The 14,140-nt window shown below is 48.0% G+C and overlaps 1 protein-coding gene and 1 non-coding gene across 2 annotated transcripts; both read left to right on the top strand.

The window, feature by feature from the left end:
• Positions 1–1,855: 1,855 nt before the first annotated feature.
• On the top strand, positions 1,856–1,964 carry LOC122707075. The gene has a single exon (XR_006344606.1). It is a non-coding gene; the product is annotated as a U6 spliceosomal RNA (small nuclear RNA).
• An 8,422-nt stretch (positions 1,965–10,386) lies between these two features.
• On the top strand, positions 10,387–13,936 carry NFKBIA (NFKB inhibitor alpha). The gene is made up of 6 exons (XM_043922155.1): positions 10,387–10,843; positions 11,477–11,585; positions 11,911–12,121; positions 12,522–12,610; positions 12,738–12,998; positions 13,370–13,936. The coding sequence occupies exons 1-6, from the start codon at positions 10,617–10,619 to the stop codon at positions 13,415–13,417; spliced, it is 945 nt and encodes a 314-aa protein (XP_043778090.1). The 5' UTR covers positions 10,387–10,616; the 3' UTR covers positions 13,418–13,936.
• Positions 13,937–14,140: the final 204 nt, after the last annotated feature.

Here is a 14,140-nt window from a genome sequence, read left to right as displayed (position 1 = left end):
CTGTCCTTCACTATCTCCTGGTATTTGCTCCAATTCATGTCCATGGAGTTGGTAATGCTAACTAACCATCTCATCCTCTGCTGCCCCCTTCTCTTTTTGCCTTCAAACTTTCCCAGCATCAGGGTCTTTTCCAATGAGTTGGCTCTTCATATCAGGTGGCCAAAATAGTGGAGCTTCATCATTAGTCCTTCCAATGAATATTCAGGGTTGACTTCTTTCAGGAGTGATATATATGTGGGTGTGTGTGCATATATATATTCCATATATATGGAATACAACACAATGGAATACTACTCAGCCAGAAAAAAGAATGAGATTTTGCCATTTGCAACAACATAGATGGACTTAGAGGGTATTATGCTGAATGAAACAAATCAGACATAGAAAGACAAACACTGGATGATATCAGTGATAGTGGGATCTAAAAAAATACAACCAACTAGTGAATATAACAAAAAATAAACAGACTCACAGACACAGAAAACAAACCAGTGGTTACAGTCTAGAGAGGGAAGGGGGAAGGGACAACAAAGGGGTATGGGAATTAAGCGATCCAAATTACTATGTATAAAATAAATAAGCTACAAGGATACCTGTACAACACAGGGAATATAGGCAATATTTTATTATAACTATAAATGGGGCATGACCTTTAAAATTGTGAATCACTATACTTTACACCTATAACTTTTATAGTACTATACATAAACTATACTTCAGTTAAAAAAAAACAACTCTCCTTTACCAACACTCGCAGCCTGCCTTAATTTCCCTAATTCTATGCTCCCAGAACACTTTGTTCTCCCTTCAACCTCAGGCTTTATCACTCCTTACTCAAATCACTCCTGGATCGGATTCTCTCCCCAGCCTATAAGTTCCCTGACAGCCAGGAACTTTTTTTTTTTTTTGGTATCTTTAGACATCAGCAGTGTCTGGCAGAAAAGTGCTTAATAAATGCTTGACAATGACAAATTAACGTTTATTTTTTCTTTATATACACAACACTTTTTCTCTAGGGATTTGCTTTTTTCGTATTAGTCAAGCGTGTCAATATGTCACATTTCCTTTAGCGTAACCAGTCCTTTGTCTAAACGTAGCTGCAGGCAGTTAGGGACAGACGTCCGTGCTGGATCCTGGAGCAGCAGGAACTAAGAAAGTGAATTTACTCAGCGGGAAAGACTCTGATGGGAAGCCTGGGGTGGGAAGGAAGGCCAGCCTGTCTGTGGGGGCTGTGACATTTTGAAAGCACCAAATTCACTGTCACCTCGAGCTTTTCCTGTGGGGCAAAAGGGGTGACAGAGGCGGGGGCTTTTGTCTTCTCTTGTGGGCAGATTTCCCCTGCGAGTTTTCCTTTTGTGGTGCCTGTGGCCACGAAAGAGCCTTCCCCAGGAACCCCCACCTATTTTTAGCCTCAGTTCAACACCCTACAGACAGCACCCGACTCATGCACCTCTATGTTAATTTTCAATCCTGCTGTTGCCAAGATGAATCACCCAGGGCTGGCCTGATGAATTGCTAGACCTGAAGTGAGAAGACAGACTTGAAGTGAGAAGGTAAAAACCTTTAACAGTGGAAAGTTGCAAAGATGCCCTGACACCTAACACATCTAAGCCTCCCTGTGCTTCTTTTACAAAACTGTTTTGTGTACGGTCACATGTCATGTTATTTGAATGAAGTTCTCTGTGATCTGGCTCTTGAGATTTAGAGCCTGCACAGAAAGACCTGAACTCCTCACTAGGATTTGCTCTTGAAGGAAAACTCATCTGGGAAATGAATTATTCTAGATGTTGTCTGAATGAGGTATATGACACACCATCTACCGTTCTTAGGCTTTTTAAGTACTGACTATGTTAGTTGGTGCTCGCTTCTGCCACAAATATAATAAAAATGGAACGATACAGAGAAGATCAGCATGGCCCTTGTGCAAGGATGACACGCAAATTTGTGAAGCGTTCCATATCTTGGGGGCTTCCCTGGTGGCTCAGCTGGTAAAGAATCCACCTGCAATGGGGGAGACCTGGGTTCGATCCCTGGGTTGGGAAGATCCCCTGGAGAAGGGAAAAGGCTACCCACTCCAGTATTCTGGCCTGGAGAATTCCATGGACTGTATCGTCCATGGGGTCGCAAAGAGTTGAACGTGACCGAGCGACTTTTTTTAATGTTAGTTGCTGTATGCTTTGTGATACAAGGTCAAGCTCTTGAGATGTCTTTTGTGTTGAAAATGTTCCTGCTTCTAATAGATCACCCTAGAAGGACAGCTACTCCTCCAGTGGGTCCAACCCAACCACGTGTCCACAGGCCTTCAGCCTTGCAGTCCATTGATGGGAGCTCTGATGAGACACACCCTGCTGGGCAACCTCTCAATCAACTAAGTTGATTCCCATTCAGCCTTCTTCTCCTCATTCCATTATGCCCCCCAAGGATTTCTGCCATGGGAAATACTCTCGGCAAATACTTATCTTTCCTCTAACCTAGAGTTTCTGCCTCAACTTACTCTTTGGTCTCTCGTCCTGAGGAACTGGACTAAAGCATAAGCAAGCTTCCAGGACCTCATCTATCTCTGTACTGAAGGTTCTGAGGAGGAGTCATCTGCCTTCTGTCCTAACAGTCTTTATTCCACAATGCCTCCTTCCTCTGTAAAATGAGAATGGTAAAACCTTACTCCATGGCAGAAGCTGGATCAGATGAGCTCTTTTTTTTTTTTTTCAGATGAGCTCTTGAGATCGTTTCCAGACAGAGAAGAGTTGACTGGATGAAGAATGAGGTATTAACAGAAGAAGAGTCAAAGAACAAGTATTGGGACTTCCCTGGTCATCCAGGGACTAAGAATCTGCTTCCAATTCAGGGAAAGTGGGTTCCATCCCCAGTCAGGGAACTAAGATCCCACATGCCATGGGGCAACTAAGCCCGCACTCCACAGGTACTGAGCCCAAAGTGCTCTGCAGTCCACACACCACACGTGGATAGAAGCCCAAGTACTGTAACTAAGACCCAACACAGCCAAAATAAATAAATAAATATTTTTTAAATTACCATTTAAAGAACAATTATGTCAGCTCTGAAAAGAGGATACTTGCACTTTAAACAACGGACTGAACAAAAGAGACACAGAAGACATGAATTTTCTCCACCCGTCCCAGCAGGGCTCATTCCACCCCCATCTCCATGTCCAACTAGAGTCGAAAGGGGACAACGAGCAATATCTAAGCAGTACAAGTCAACGTGTGACCTCAGACCCCATGTACAAGCCCGGCCATAAGAATCAGAAGGATTCAAAACTGGGCAGAGTACTCTGGGGAAAGGAACAGAGCGAAAGACTCTTGGAAAAGGTAGGTCCTGGCAAGGAAGTAGTAGAAGGAAGCCGGTCCCTGGGCAGGGAGGGACAGCAGGGGATATATCCCAACACAGACCAGATCCCCAAGAGCAGAGTGCTGGTGCTGGGGAGAAAGGGGGACCAGGGTGGCCAAACTGGGCGGACTCTGACTCTGGAGGGCTGTGAATGCTGCCTGAGGAGCTCAAAACTCTGTCCTGCAGGTCATGGCAAGTCATTAGAGGTCCTGTTACAGGAAATAACAGGACAAAAATGTGTGTTAGTGAAAGGAAATTTAATTGTCTCATTGTAACCCTCTGATACTATTTGAATTTTTTTTTTCTACTATTTGAATTTTTAACCACTTTTTCAACCAAGTGCAAGTTCTGTGTCTATGTGTTTTTATTACTACAAAAAATATAACACATAATTTGTGCCAATCCCTTTGAAAAAGTTTTAAGTAGGAACAGTCAAGCCACATTGTCGGAGTGTGCACAGGGGATGGGTCTGAATGCTGGCTTTGGCTTTCTGGGTAAGTGACTTAACCTTTCAAAGCAGAAAACAACCCCCATTTAGGACAACACTTGTGAAGATTAAATAGGATAAAGTACATCAAGTGCCAGCCATGGTAAGTGTTCAGTTAATTTAGTATAAATAACTTGAAACGCTACTGTCATTAAACAAGGTCCACACTAATGTGGGGACAACGGAAACGGAAGGACGCGGGTTGGAGTCATATCAAAAGTAGGATACACTGAACTGATCGGCTAGAGGGATTTCAGGAGCAGGAGTATGCACGGCTTTCCGGGAAACTGTGATAAATGATGCACTAGAGTCACACCTAAATACCCAGTCTCTGGACACATCTTCCACCCAACTTGCCCGAAATCCCATCCTTAAGAAAATATGGGTCCTCGGAGAAGTTATTCCACGGACAGCCTGAAGATGTCGCTGCAGACAATACCATCCGTACTGAGCTCCTCATCCTGTCTGGATTCTGCCATTCCAGCAGGAAAATTCCACCGTGGCTCTGTACCCCAGCCCGAACTCCAGCCGCTGCTCCTCTCTCTCCTGTGAACACTCATCCTTCCCTGTCCCTGCTGCCCTGACGCCCTGGCCACCTGGGGGTGACTCTGAGCCCCTCCAGACAGCAGAGCCTACCTTTCACCAGGTTGTACGTGGGCTTCCCTGCGTCTCTCCATCACCACGTTTGTATAGATTATTTACCGAGACCCACATCCAGTGCTCTCACCCCCGAGCACGTTCCCCCAGCTCCTGAGTTTCAGTCAGGGAATGCAGGGGCACACCGATTCCCTGTCTCCCGTGCTCTTTATATTCTCTTCTCAATGGCCCATTTTTCAAATACTAGCGTTAAAGATTTGGTGACACATAAATTTACCTCATTTACTGACAATGTCGGTGTTCTTGGTTAAAATAATCCCTGAACTGTGGCCTATATAAACAGCGTGGGATATAGGAAATGATGAGAATTTTGGAGCCAAGCTGAGTGATTTATCCAGAGGGAATATGTCACAGTCATGGGACTGGATTCTGATGGCTGAGACTCAGCAACAAAGGAAAAATGTCCCATGTCAGTTTCCCCCTTTCTCCCTGCTCATGGCTTCTGTTTGGAACCCTTCCTCTTACTGTCTCTCATTTGTTTTCAGCATTTAAAAGTCAGCCTAAGAGTATGAGATTAACAAAAATGCACTACTACATATAAAATAGGTAAGCAACAAGGATTTACTGTTTGGTCCAGGGAACAATATTCAGTATCTTATAATAACCTATAATAGAAAATAATATGAAATATATACACTATACATGTACATATATGAATCACTTTGCTATATACCTGAAACTAACACAATATTGTAAATCGACTATACTTCAATTGAAAAATTAAAAATAAAAAGCCTAAGAATAACATTCAGAATCAATTTTTTTTATAAGTATCCATCATTAACAGCCTCAGAGAGAAGACTCCAAGACATATCTTGATTTTCAATACTTGTCCAATACTTAGCTGGGGCTCTATTCCAGAGAACAGAGGGTCAAAAAGGACATTACAAGAAAGGGCTGAGGATTAAGGTTCCTAAATCTTCACTCTATTTATAAACTGAAGCAAATCTATGATTATCTGTGATGCAGCTATGATTCTACTTACCTTTGACCTAAACCATTCCCAAAACTTTAGACCACACAGGGAAAAAAAAAAAAAAAAATCTACATCCCCATACAGCTTCTGGAGGTGCTCTGACACTGAGAAGGATCATGACCTCCTCCCTGATTATCTACCAAGAGCAGGGACCTCCTCCCTCTCAGGTCCCATGTCCTTTGGAGAGGCCCTGGTGCTCTGCTGCCTTGGACCCTGACTGAACTCAGAGTGAATTTACACAGCAGAAACAACAGCAAACATACAGAAGCAATGTGCTCTTAAACCTCCACCCCCTCCCTAATCCAAGTCCTCCTCCGTGAACACAACAGAACATGAACCACCCTCACACCTGTAGCTTGGTTACTGCCAACAAACAGCCGAAAAGGAGAACCAGGAATTCTGGTCACAGATAACACGTGCGGGCCACCCCCACCCCCATCCCTGGCAGCAGCTGGTTATCCAACAGGCAGACCTGCGGAGCAGGAACACCTCAAGGAGAGGTTTATTGAAACCATGTGAGTTAAAACAAAATAACAAAGAGAAAAAAAAAAAGAAAAAAAAATGAAACCATGTGAGTATTTTTTAAAAACTTAAGTAATCTCTGTAAGAAAAATCAGAGTTTTGTTGAACTTGTTACACTTATTTTACAGGATAGTGTTGAAAGTTTTGGGGGAAGGAGACAGAACTCTCTTCCAGCGATTCCAGCCCTGCCTGCAGGGGCAGATGGAGCTTTCTGGAGGGACAGACTCCACTCTCAGCCCCTGGTTACAGTTACACAGAGAGCAGAGCCCTGATGTTGCTAAGGGAGGCGAAGGCAGGTGCCTTGCCCCAAAGGTGCTTAGCCTCCAAGTACCCAAAGTAACATCATACCTTGGCTGAAAAAGAGGTTATAAACTCAGGGCCTGCAGGCTCGATTTAGTCAAAGGATGCAGAAATGCATTTTGTTTGCTTTTTTAACAACGCTTTAAGATTTGAGATTTTTCACATTAAAATTCATTTTCTGATTTTTTTTTTTTCTTTAACAATGGAATGTCAGTGCTGAACTTCAAGTGCTGCTTGGCAAAAATTATCTGAGCTGAGTGTGAGAGCCTCTGTCAGAGATGTCACCATTCTCTCTCGGACTCATGTGGCCAGCTTCACGCATCTGCAAAAATTTCCTGGGCCCTACTGGAAAGTGGGGGGAGGAGCTTAAGACCCTTTAAAACTTTGAGTCCCGTTAAACTGCAGGATTTATAGCTAAAGAAACCCGTGAAGGCTTTGACAGCCTTATTTTCAGGTCACTGCGCAAGTCCTGACAGCTGCTTTTCTATGGAGAATGCTCCAGAGCTTGAGAGCCCCAGGTTCTGAGAGGGATGGACAGAGGTGGTTGCTAACCACCACAGCAGGAAGGAAGACTGGGATTCGAGGCAGAATATAAATTCAGAATTTCACAGTGGGGCATCCATCAGCAGCCTGCCTGTCTTGCTTGCCCTCCAGGGCTCTTGTCATAGCTCTTCCCTCTTCCAGCCTGGCCGCAGTGAGCCATGGACAGGCTTCTTCAGGAGCTTGGTTTGCTGGAGCTAAAACAAGTTTTGGCAACTGACACAGGACACCCTGCCCATGCTATTAAGAAAAGTCAAATATGCTTGACCACCTGGTTGAACTTACAGAAAAATCTCTACGCTGCCAGGCCACTGGACACTTCAGGCATGAGGTTCAGTCCACACTGTGCATTCCCCACACGAGGTGCCTGCAGCCCCCCCAGGCCTTAATGGTGTTCCTTTTCCCACGTGAGTGCTTCTTCTGCCAGTGAAGCAAGCAAGCATCACTGGCCATCCTGTCCATGATGCTTGCTTCTCCAGGGCTGCTCCTGGGCCGCTTCAAGGTTAACTCATTCTTTTGCCTTTTGTATTAAGAAAACAAAAGAAAGGAATTCCCTGACAGTCCAGTGGTTAGGACTTCACTGCTGGGGCCCAGGTCCAATTGGAGAGGTGGGGAGAGAACTAAGATCCCACAAGTTGCCTGCCACAGTCCAAAAAAAAAAAAGGCTTTAACGTGACTTTAAGAGGTTTTAACATCTTTAAAATGGTCAAGATTAGCTAAAATGCTTCACAGTGAGGTAGGGAGGACTCTATAAGTCTGTAAAGGTCTTTCTAAACCAAAAGTCAGTTTTGCTGTCTTCTGCTCCACCTGTTGCCGTTTTCTGACTTCCCAGCATGTCCTCTGTCACCCAAAATGTAATGTTTGCTGATTTAAACCATTCAGAGCATATGACAGAGAGAAAACTTTTTGGATCACATTACCCAAAACTGTCTCCCCGGTTGCAGGAAAACAAAAGGTACCTCCTTGGGAATCACCACCAGAGGGACAGGTCATCAAGGCTCAGCACCTCCCAAAACTTCCAAGTTCAGTTCAGTGGCTCAGTCGTGTGCGACTCTTTGCGACTCCATGGACTGCAGCACGCCAGGCCTCCCTGTCCATCACCAATTCCCGGAGTTTACTCAAACTCATGTCCATTGAGTCGGTGATGCCATCCAATCATCTCATCCTCTGTCGTCCCCTTCTCCTGCCTTCAATCTTTCCCAGCATCAGGGTCTTTTCAAAAGTTCCAAGGCGCCATGACAAATCACTGACTACCTAGGCCTGTCTCTTACCACTAGGTGTCACACTAAACAATCTGGAATAAAGACCCCCCAGCTGCCCAAGGCTGCAGCTGCAGAAAACCATCACAGGGGGTGCAAAGAAACGTATTCCTGAGATACTTTGGACTTATGCATGACTTTTTCCCATGATCATTTTCAAACCTGCCACTGACAATTGTCTTCTAAGGTACCTCTGTAAGTGGGGCAGTCAGAGTTTGCTATTTCTGTACCTTTTTAATGTATTTTTTATATATGAAAATCCCCAGATGGGGTAACATCTACTCTCTATTTTACCTAACAATTGGAGTAGAAAATACTTTGCATATCTTTCAAATTAAAGTGTATTCAGTCTCATTTTCACAAGGCGTTTCCAAAAGTGTTAATACCATGACTGTTTTGGCCAAACAGGCTGGGATAGAAATTAGATAAACTGCCATGGAATGTCCAGGTAAATTTATCTGCATCTGTTTCTTTTTAGGAAAGTGGGAACAATAGTTCCTTTCTTACAAGATTAGTTCTGAGAATTAACAATGTATAGCATAAAATGTTGGAGCCCTTCAAAAATTCATACTGTGATGTTTCTAAGAGACGTGGTCACCCTTAAGCAAAGATACACGAGCATTTGTTACCAAGTAATACAACTTTTAATCTGGAAAAAAAGTCTAAACAGCATTAAACCCAATCTTATTATGAAAGCAGGTATCCCATAACAAAGGCAGCTAATCTCTCCAACAAATATGCAGGTAATTAGAGGTAGAACTGGGAACTGAGGTCTCCTAGAGCCTCCATTGCACCTCCCCTAATACTTAGGTATTTGTGTATCACAGGCCTGCAGAGGCCATATGGACTCTATCACTGAGAAGTTTTCATTTTAATATATGACCATTACTACCCTGACAGTTTTACTTCTTGATTTTACTTTTTTCCCTCCTCATATTTTGTCTCTCACTCCCACTGACCCAGATTCCCTACACTGAGATACTGGACATAGGGGAATGGAAAGGGGAAATGAAGAATGGAGAAGCGTTGGTTAGTACATGGTCAGTTAAGCTGAAGATGATTGCAATAATCACCAGAAATCTCTGCAAAACTACAGAGGCTCCCTGGGACCTATTCTGAAGAACTGTGACCCAAGTTTCTTTATTTTGCCTGGACCAATTCTAGAAATAGATGAATGCATACCTCTCATTGACTAGGAGGTGGGGGTGGGGCAGAGAGCCCAGATTCTATTTCTGCAGGTGAGAGGAGGGTGGTGAACCTGGAGTGCCTACCCTATGGCAAGCATAGGTCCCATGCAGGTCTCTCCCAGGCAGGAGAGCAAGGAGACAGCAGAGGCAGGATGCAGGGCACCATGGGCTGCCTTGAGCCTCCGGCACTATGCCCTGCAGCTAATTTCTTAGCCATCCATAAGGCCCCATCTTGGATAAGGCTCTAGTCTACCCATTCTTCAGCCACCTTCCCCAAGTGCTTCTGCAAAGTCGCCCAGTGGAGCACCCAGAACTAGTGTAGGTTCAGGGTCTGTTCCCTGCAGCAGCACAGCGCAGAGCAGGGAACCCGACTTCCATAATTATTTCCTTATTGCAAGGGATCTACAACCTCTGCTACAAAGATTCATACCTTGCTTGCCTTGAAAAATACCATAGTCGTTTTCACCGTTTTCCTGCATACAGGGCAGAGTGCTTGCCTCTCCCCCAGTCAACAGGATTGTTAATCCCAAGGAAATGATTTGAGGGTTCCCCAAGCATTTAGGCTTTTAATGACAAAAGCTTTAGAAACTTCTTCCCGGGGGTGGAGAGTGGGCTGGGGGTGGCTACAATGCTAAGAGCCTGGTACTGGCAGGAAGGCAGAGGCAGCCGACGACCTTCCCCCGACCAGTGCATCCTCCCCGCAGAGAGCTTTGGGGAAGTGAATCCCTACACCCGGCCAACATTTCCACTAGTGCTTTCAAAAGATTTAAAAAAAAAAAAAAAAACAAACCGGAAAAGACCTGCAGGTCGGTAAACCCCAGTGAAGAACCAGACTGCAGGCTTGCGTCTTTGGGATCTCAGCAGCTGACGACCCTAAATCAAATCGATCATATAGGGAAAACCCAGGGAAAGAGAGCTTCTTGCAGAGGGCCAGGATTACTGCGTGCAGGTTGCAGGGAAGTACCCCGGGAGGGGGCCCGGTCAGGAGGACTTTCCAGCCACTCAGCGTTCATCAAAAAGTTCCCTGTACATGACCCCAGTGGCTCATCACAGGGAGTTTCTCTGATGAACCCGGGCGCGGGGTTTAGGCTTCTTTTTCCCCCTAGCAGAGGACGAGGCCAGTTCTCTTTTCTGGTCTGACTGGCTTGGAAATTCCCCGCGCCTGACCCCGCCCCGGAGAAATCCCCTGCCAGCGTTTATAGGGCGCCGCGGCGGCGCTGCCGAGCCCACAACAGTCCTAGCCCGTCGTCCCGCCCGCCCGCCACTCCGAGAGCAGCCAGCGCGCAGCGCAGCCCGCGGCCCGTGCACCTGGGGAGCAGCGCCCGAGCCTTCACCGCGCCATGTTCCAGCCTGCCGAGCCCGGCCAAGATTGGGCCATGGAGGGCCCCCGGGACGCGCTCAAGAAGGAGCGGCTGCTGGACGACCGCCACGACAGCGGCCTGGACTCCATGAAGGACGAGGAGTACGAGCAGATGGTGAAGGAACTGCGAGAGATCCGCCTGGAGCCGCAGGAGGCGCCGCGCGGCGCCGAGCCCTGGAAACAGCAGCTCACGGAGGACGGAGACTCGTAAGTGTCGCGGGCCCGGGCGGCGGGGCCGGGTTGGGGCGCCGGGCTTGCAGCCCCAGGCGCGGGGCCTGCGCGGCGGCCGCGCACCGGGGTTTGTGCACCGACTCCGAGGCCGTGCAAAGGTGCACGGCTGCGCGCGGCGGCCGGGGGATGGCGGGGGCCGGGGGCGGGGGTCGCGGGGGCCCGGGGTCGGGGCTGGTTCCCGGGGCCGTGGTCCCGCGGCTCTGCTTTGCAGCCGCGCGCACCCCCCGCACACACCCGCCCCCCCCGTGCGGGTCCCCTCGGTCGGAGGCGGGGCGGCGGCGGGGACGCGAAGTCCCCGCTTGCATAAGGGGGGGCGGGAGTTTCTGCCCCGCTGGCGGGCGCCTCGCGGCCGGGAGGGGAAGTACAGGGCGTTCCGGCCCGGCGAGAGGGCGGGGCGGTCTGGCCGGCGCCCGCCGCCGAGCGCGGGGGGGGCCCGGAAAGTCCCTGGGCGCCTGCCAGGAACACTCAGCTCATAATAACCTCGCGGAAAACACCGCGGCCTCGGCCTCCAGAAACCCCGGCCTTGCGCAATCCCCCGCGGGCCGCGCCTCCCCGGGCCCCACGCAGTGCACTCACCAGCCCTGGGGGTTTTCCCTCTCTTCCCCTCAGGTTCCTGCACTTGGCCATCATCCACGAAGAGAAGGCGCTGACCATGGAAGTGGTCCGCCAAGTGAAGGGAGACCTGGCCTTCCTCAACTTCCAGAACAACCTGCAGCAGGTACGCTGCCCTCCCGCCGCGCACCTCTCTACCGCTCTGACCCCTGACGCCGGGTCTTGCACATGATTTCTAAATTAACAAAGCTTTGGTCATTATCTGCCCTGATCTTTTACACCTGTGTCAGCCAGTATTCTAGAACAGAAAATTCCATTGATTTGGGGAGGCCTTTATGAAGCCCATCTGGGGCCTCTGCTATTTTGCCTTGCCCCTGGTATGCGCCTGGGAAAAGCAGCACCCACAACCAGGACATCTCTGGGGTTCAAGGGAACACAGACAGTGGGTTGGATCCATGGCTCATCCTTTCTGTCCCTTCTTCTGTTTGTAGACGCCACTCCACTTGGCTGTGATCACTAACCAGCCAGAAATCGCTGAGGCACTTCTGGAAGCTGGCTGTGATCCTGAGCTCCGAGACTTTCGAGGAAATACCCCCCTACACCTTGCCTGTGAGCAGGGCTGCCTGGCCAGCGTGGGAGTCCTGACTCAGCCCCGGGGGACCCAGCACCTTCACTCCATCCTGCAGGCCACCAACTACAATGGTAAGTCCTGCTGCGCTGCCCATCAGAGGGCAAGTGAGGTGGACAAGGGGGAGGCAGGCTGACTTAAGGAGTCCAGGCAAGGCCTAAGCTCTCAACGTGTGAAAGATGGAGAAAGCATGTATAAAGGCCTAGTTGATGCCTTTCTAAAGTCAATTCAGAACCCAGGTTCTGGGCTCTTCAAATTAAGAAGAATGTGTCCCTTAAAAGAATAGGGACATAGGTATAGGAATATGTATACCTATGGCTGATCCATGTTGATGTATGGCAGAAACCAATACAATACTGTAATTATCCTTCAATGGAAAATAATAAATTAAGAAAAAAAAGAATTGGTGAAAGCTTCTGCTTGAGGAGTGTTGAAACAAGTGGTTATAATACTGTCTTACTTTTGGTCTTCTAGGCCACACGTGTCTGCACTTGGCCTCTATTCATGGCTACCTGGGCATCGTGGAGCTGTTGGTGTCCTTGGGCGCTGATGTCAACGCTCAGGTGAGTGCCTCACACCTTCGAATGGAGTGCATCAGGCCAGCCTGGTCCTCAATACAGTCACGGGCTTTTGTTGCAAGCAGAACGTCCAAACTCAGCCGTAAGCATCTCGAATTCCTTATGGTTCCAGGAGCCCTGCAATGGCCGAACTGCCCTCCATCTGGCAGTGGACCTGCAGAACCCCGACCTGGTGTCACTCCTGTTGAAGTGTGGGGCCGATGTCAACAGGGTCACCTACCAGGGCTACTCACCGTACCAGCTCACGTGGGGCCGCCCCAGCACGCGGATACAGCAGCAGCTGGGCCAGCTGACCCTAGAGAACCTGCAGACGCTGCCAGAGAGTGAGGATGAGGAGAGCTATGACACCGAGTCAGAGTTCACCGAGGACGAGGTGAGTCCCGATTAACTTGGTCGTGGCTCTGCAGAAAGGACGAGGAGAGGCCATTCTCCCTCCCCCTTTTAAGGCTCCTAGAGTTCCTCCTTATCCTGAGGGTCTCAATGTAATGAGCCTCTCAAACTTGAGTATGTGTAAGCAGGATCCCAAGAGCCTGTCTTTGTTGTTGTTTTTTTCTTTCCCCCGCTCTTCTTAAAGGAGAGAATCCTTAAAGGAAAACTCCCTCAGCCCAGGAAGTTCATTTACATTCAGGGTATAGAGAATGGAGTCTAAGAATACTTGAGTTATTTCCAGTAGCAGCCCTCCCCATCATCCCAGCACCCTTGGCAAAGCCCTGTGAGTTTAACCTGCCTTTTTTCTCTTTTTAGCTTCCCTACGATGACTGTGTGCTTGGAGGCCAGCGTCTGACGTTATGAGCTTCAGAAAGAAGCTAAAAGAACATGGACTTGTATATTTGTACAAACAGAGAGTTTTATTTTTCTAAAAAAAAAAAGAAAAAAGAAAAAAAAAAAAAAGGGAGGGGTGTACTTATAACCACACTGCCTGGTCTGGAACATTTGACTCTGGATTAGCCCTCAGTTTGTCTTTTTTGTGAACTCTGGAAGAGGGGGCAAGAAAGATGATTGGAATTCAGAGATAAGCTCTTTTAAATGTCACCTTTGGTGGGGTTTCGGAGGGAAGGTTATTCAAAATTTGATGAGAGGACTCTTATTTATTGTGCTAGTTGGTTGAATCACCGTGGATTCTGTGGCTGGGCCAGTTGAGTGACGTATAACCATCAGGTGTCTTGTTAAACCGGTCGGGGGGGTGGGGTTAAAAGTCACTACCTGTCAAGGTGTGTGTTCCCCTCCTGTAAATACTGCACATAGTGTATTTTGTTGGTAATTATTTTGGTACTTTGAAGATGTATATTTATTAAACAGATTTTTACAAACGGAGTCATCCTGCTCATTTTCTTGGGGCTGCTGTGGGTCTCCTACGCAGAGTCATTCAGTCCCCGGGCGGAGGCGGAGGCGGAGAGCATGTGGGAGAACTCACCACAGCCACGGAACCCTCTCACAGAGCAGCTTCTCACACTCGACACCAGCCTCCCCGCTGGGCTTTGCAGGCAGCCCCGGCCCGGCGCGTGGGAGGGAGGC

This window comes from Cervus elaphus, chromosome 13 (genome assembly GCF_910594005.1).
Source record: "Cervus elaphus chromosome 13, mCerEla1.1, whole genome shotgun sequence".
Taxonomy (NCBI): domain Eukaryota; kingdom Metazoa; phylum Chordata; class Mammalia; order Artiodactyla; family Cervidae; genus Cervus; species Cervus elaphus.
The sequence above is the reverse complement of the archived record's forward strand: the minus strand, read 5'-3'. Positions and strand labels throughout refer to the sequence as shown.

Coding starts and splice junctions, on each gene's coding strand:
- NFKBIA (XM_043922155.1), top strand. CDS start 10,617: ATGTTCCAGCCTGCCGAGCCCGGCCAAGATTGGGCCATGGAGGGCCCC. Junction 12,122..12,521: donor GCAGGCCACCAACTACAATG/GTAAGTCCTGCT, acceptor TTGGTCTTCTAG/GCCACACGTGTCTGCACTTG. Junction 12,999..13,369: donor CAGAGTTCACCGAGGACGAG/GTGAGTCCCGAT, acceptor TTCTCTTTTTAG/CTTCCCTACGATGACTGTGT.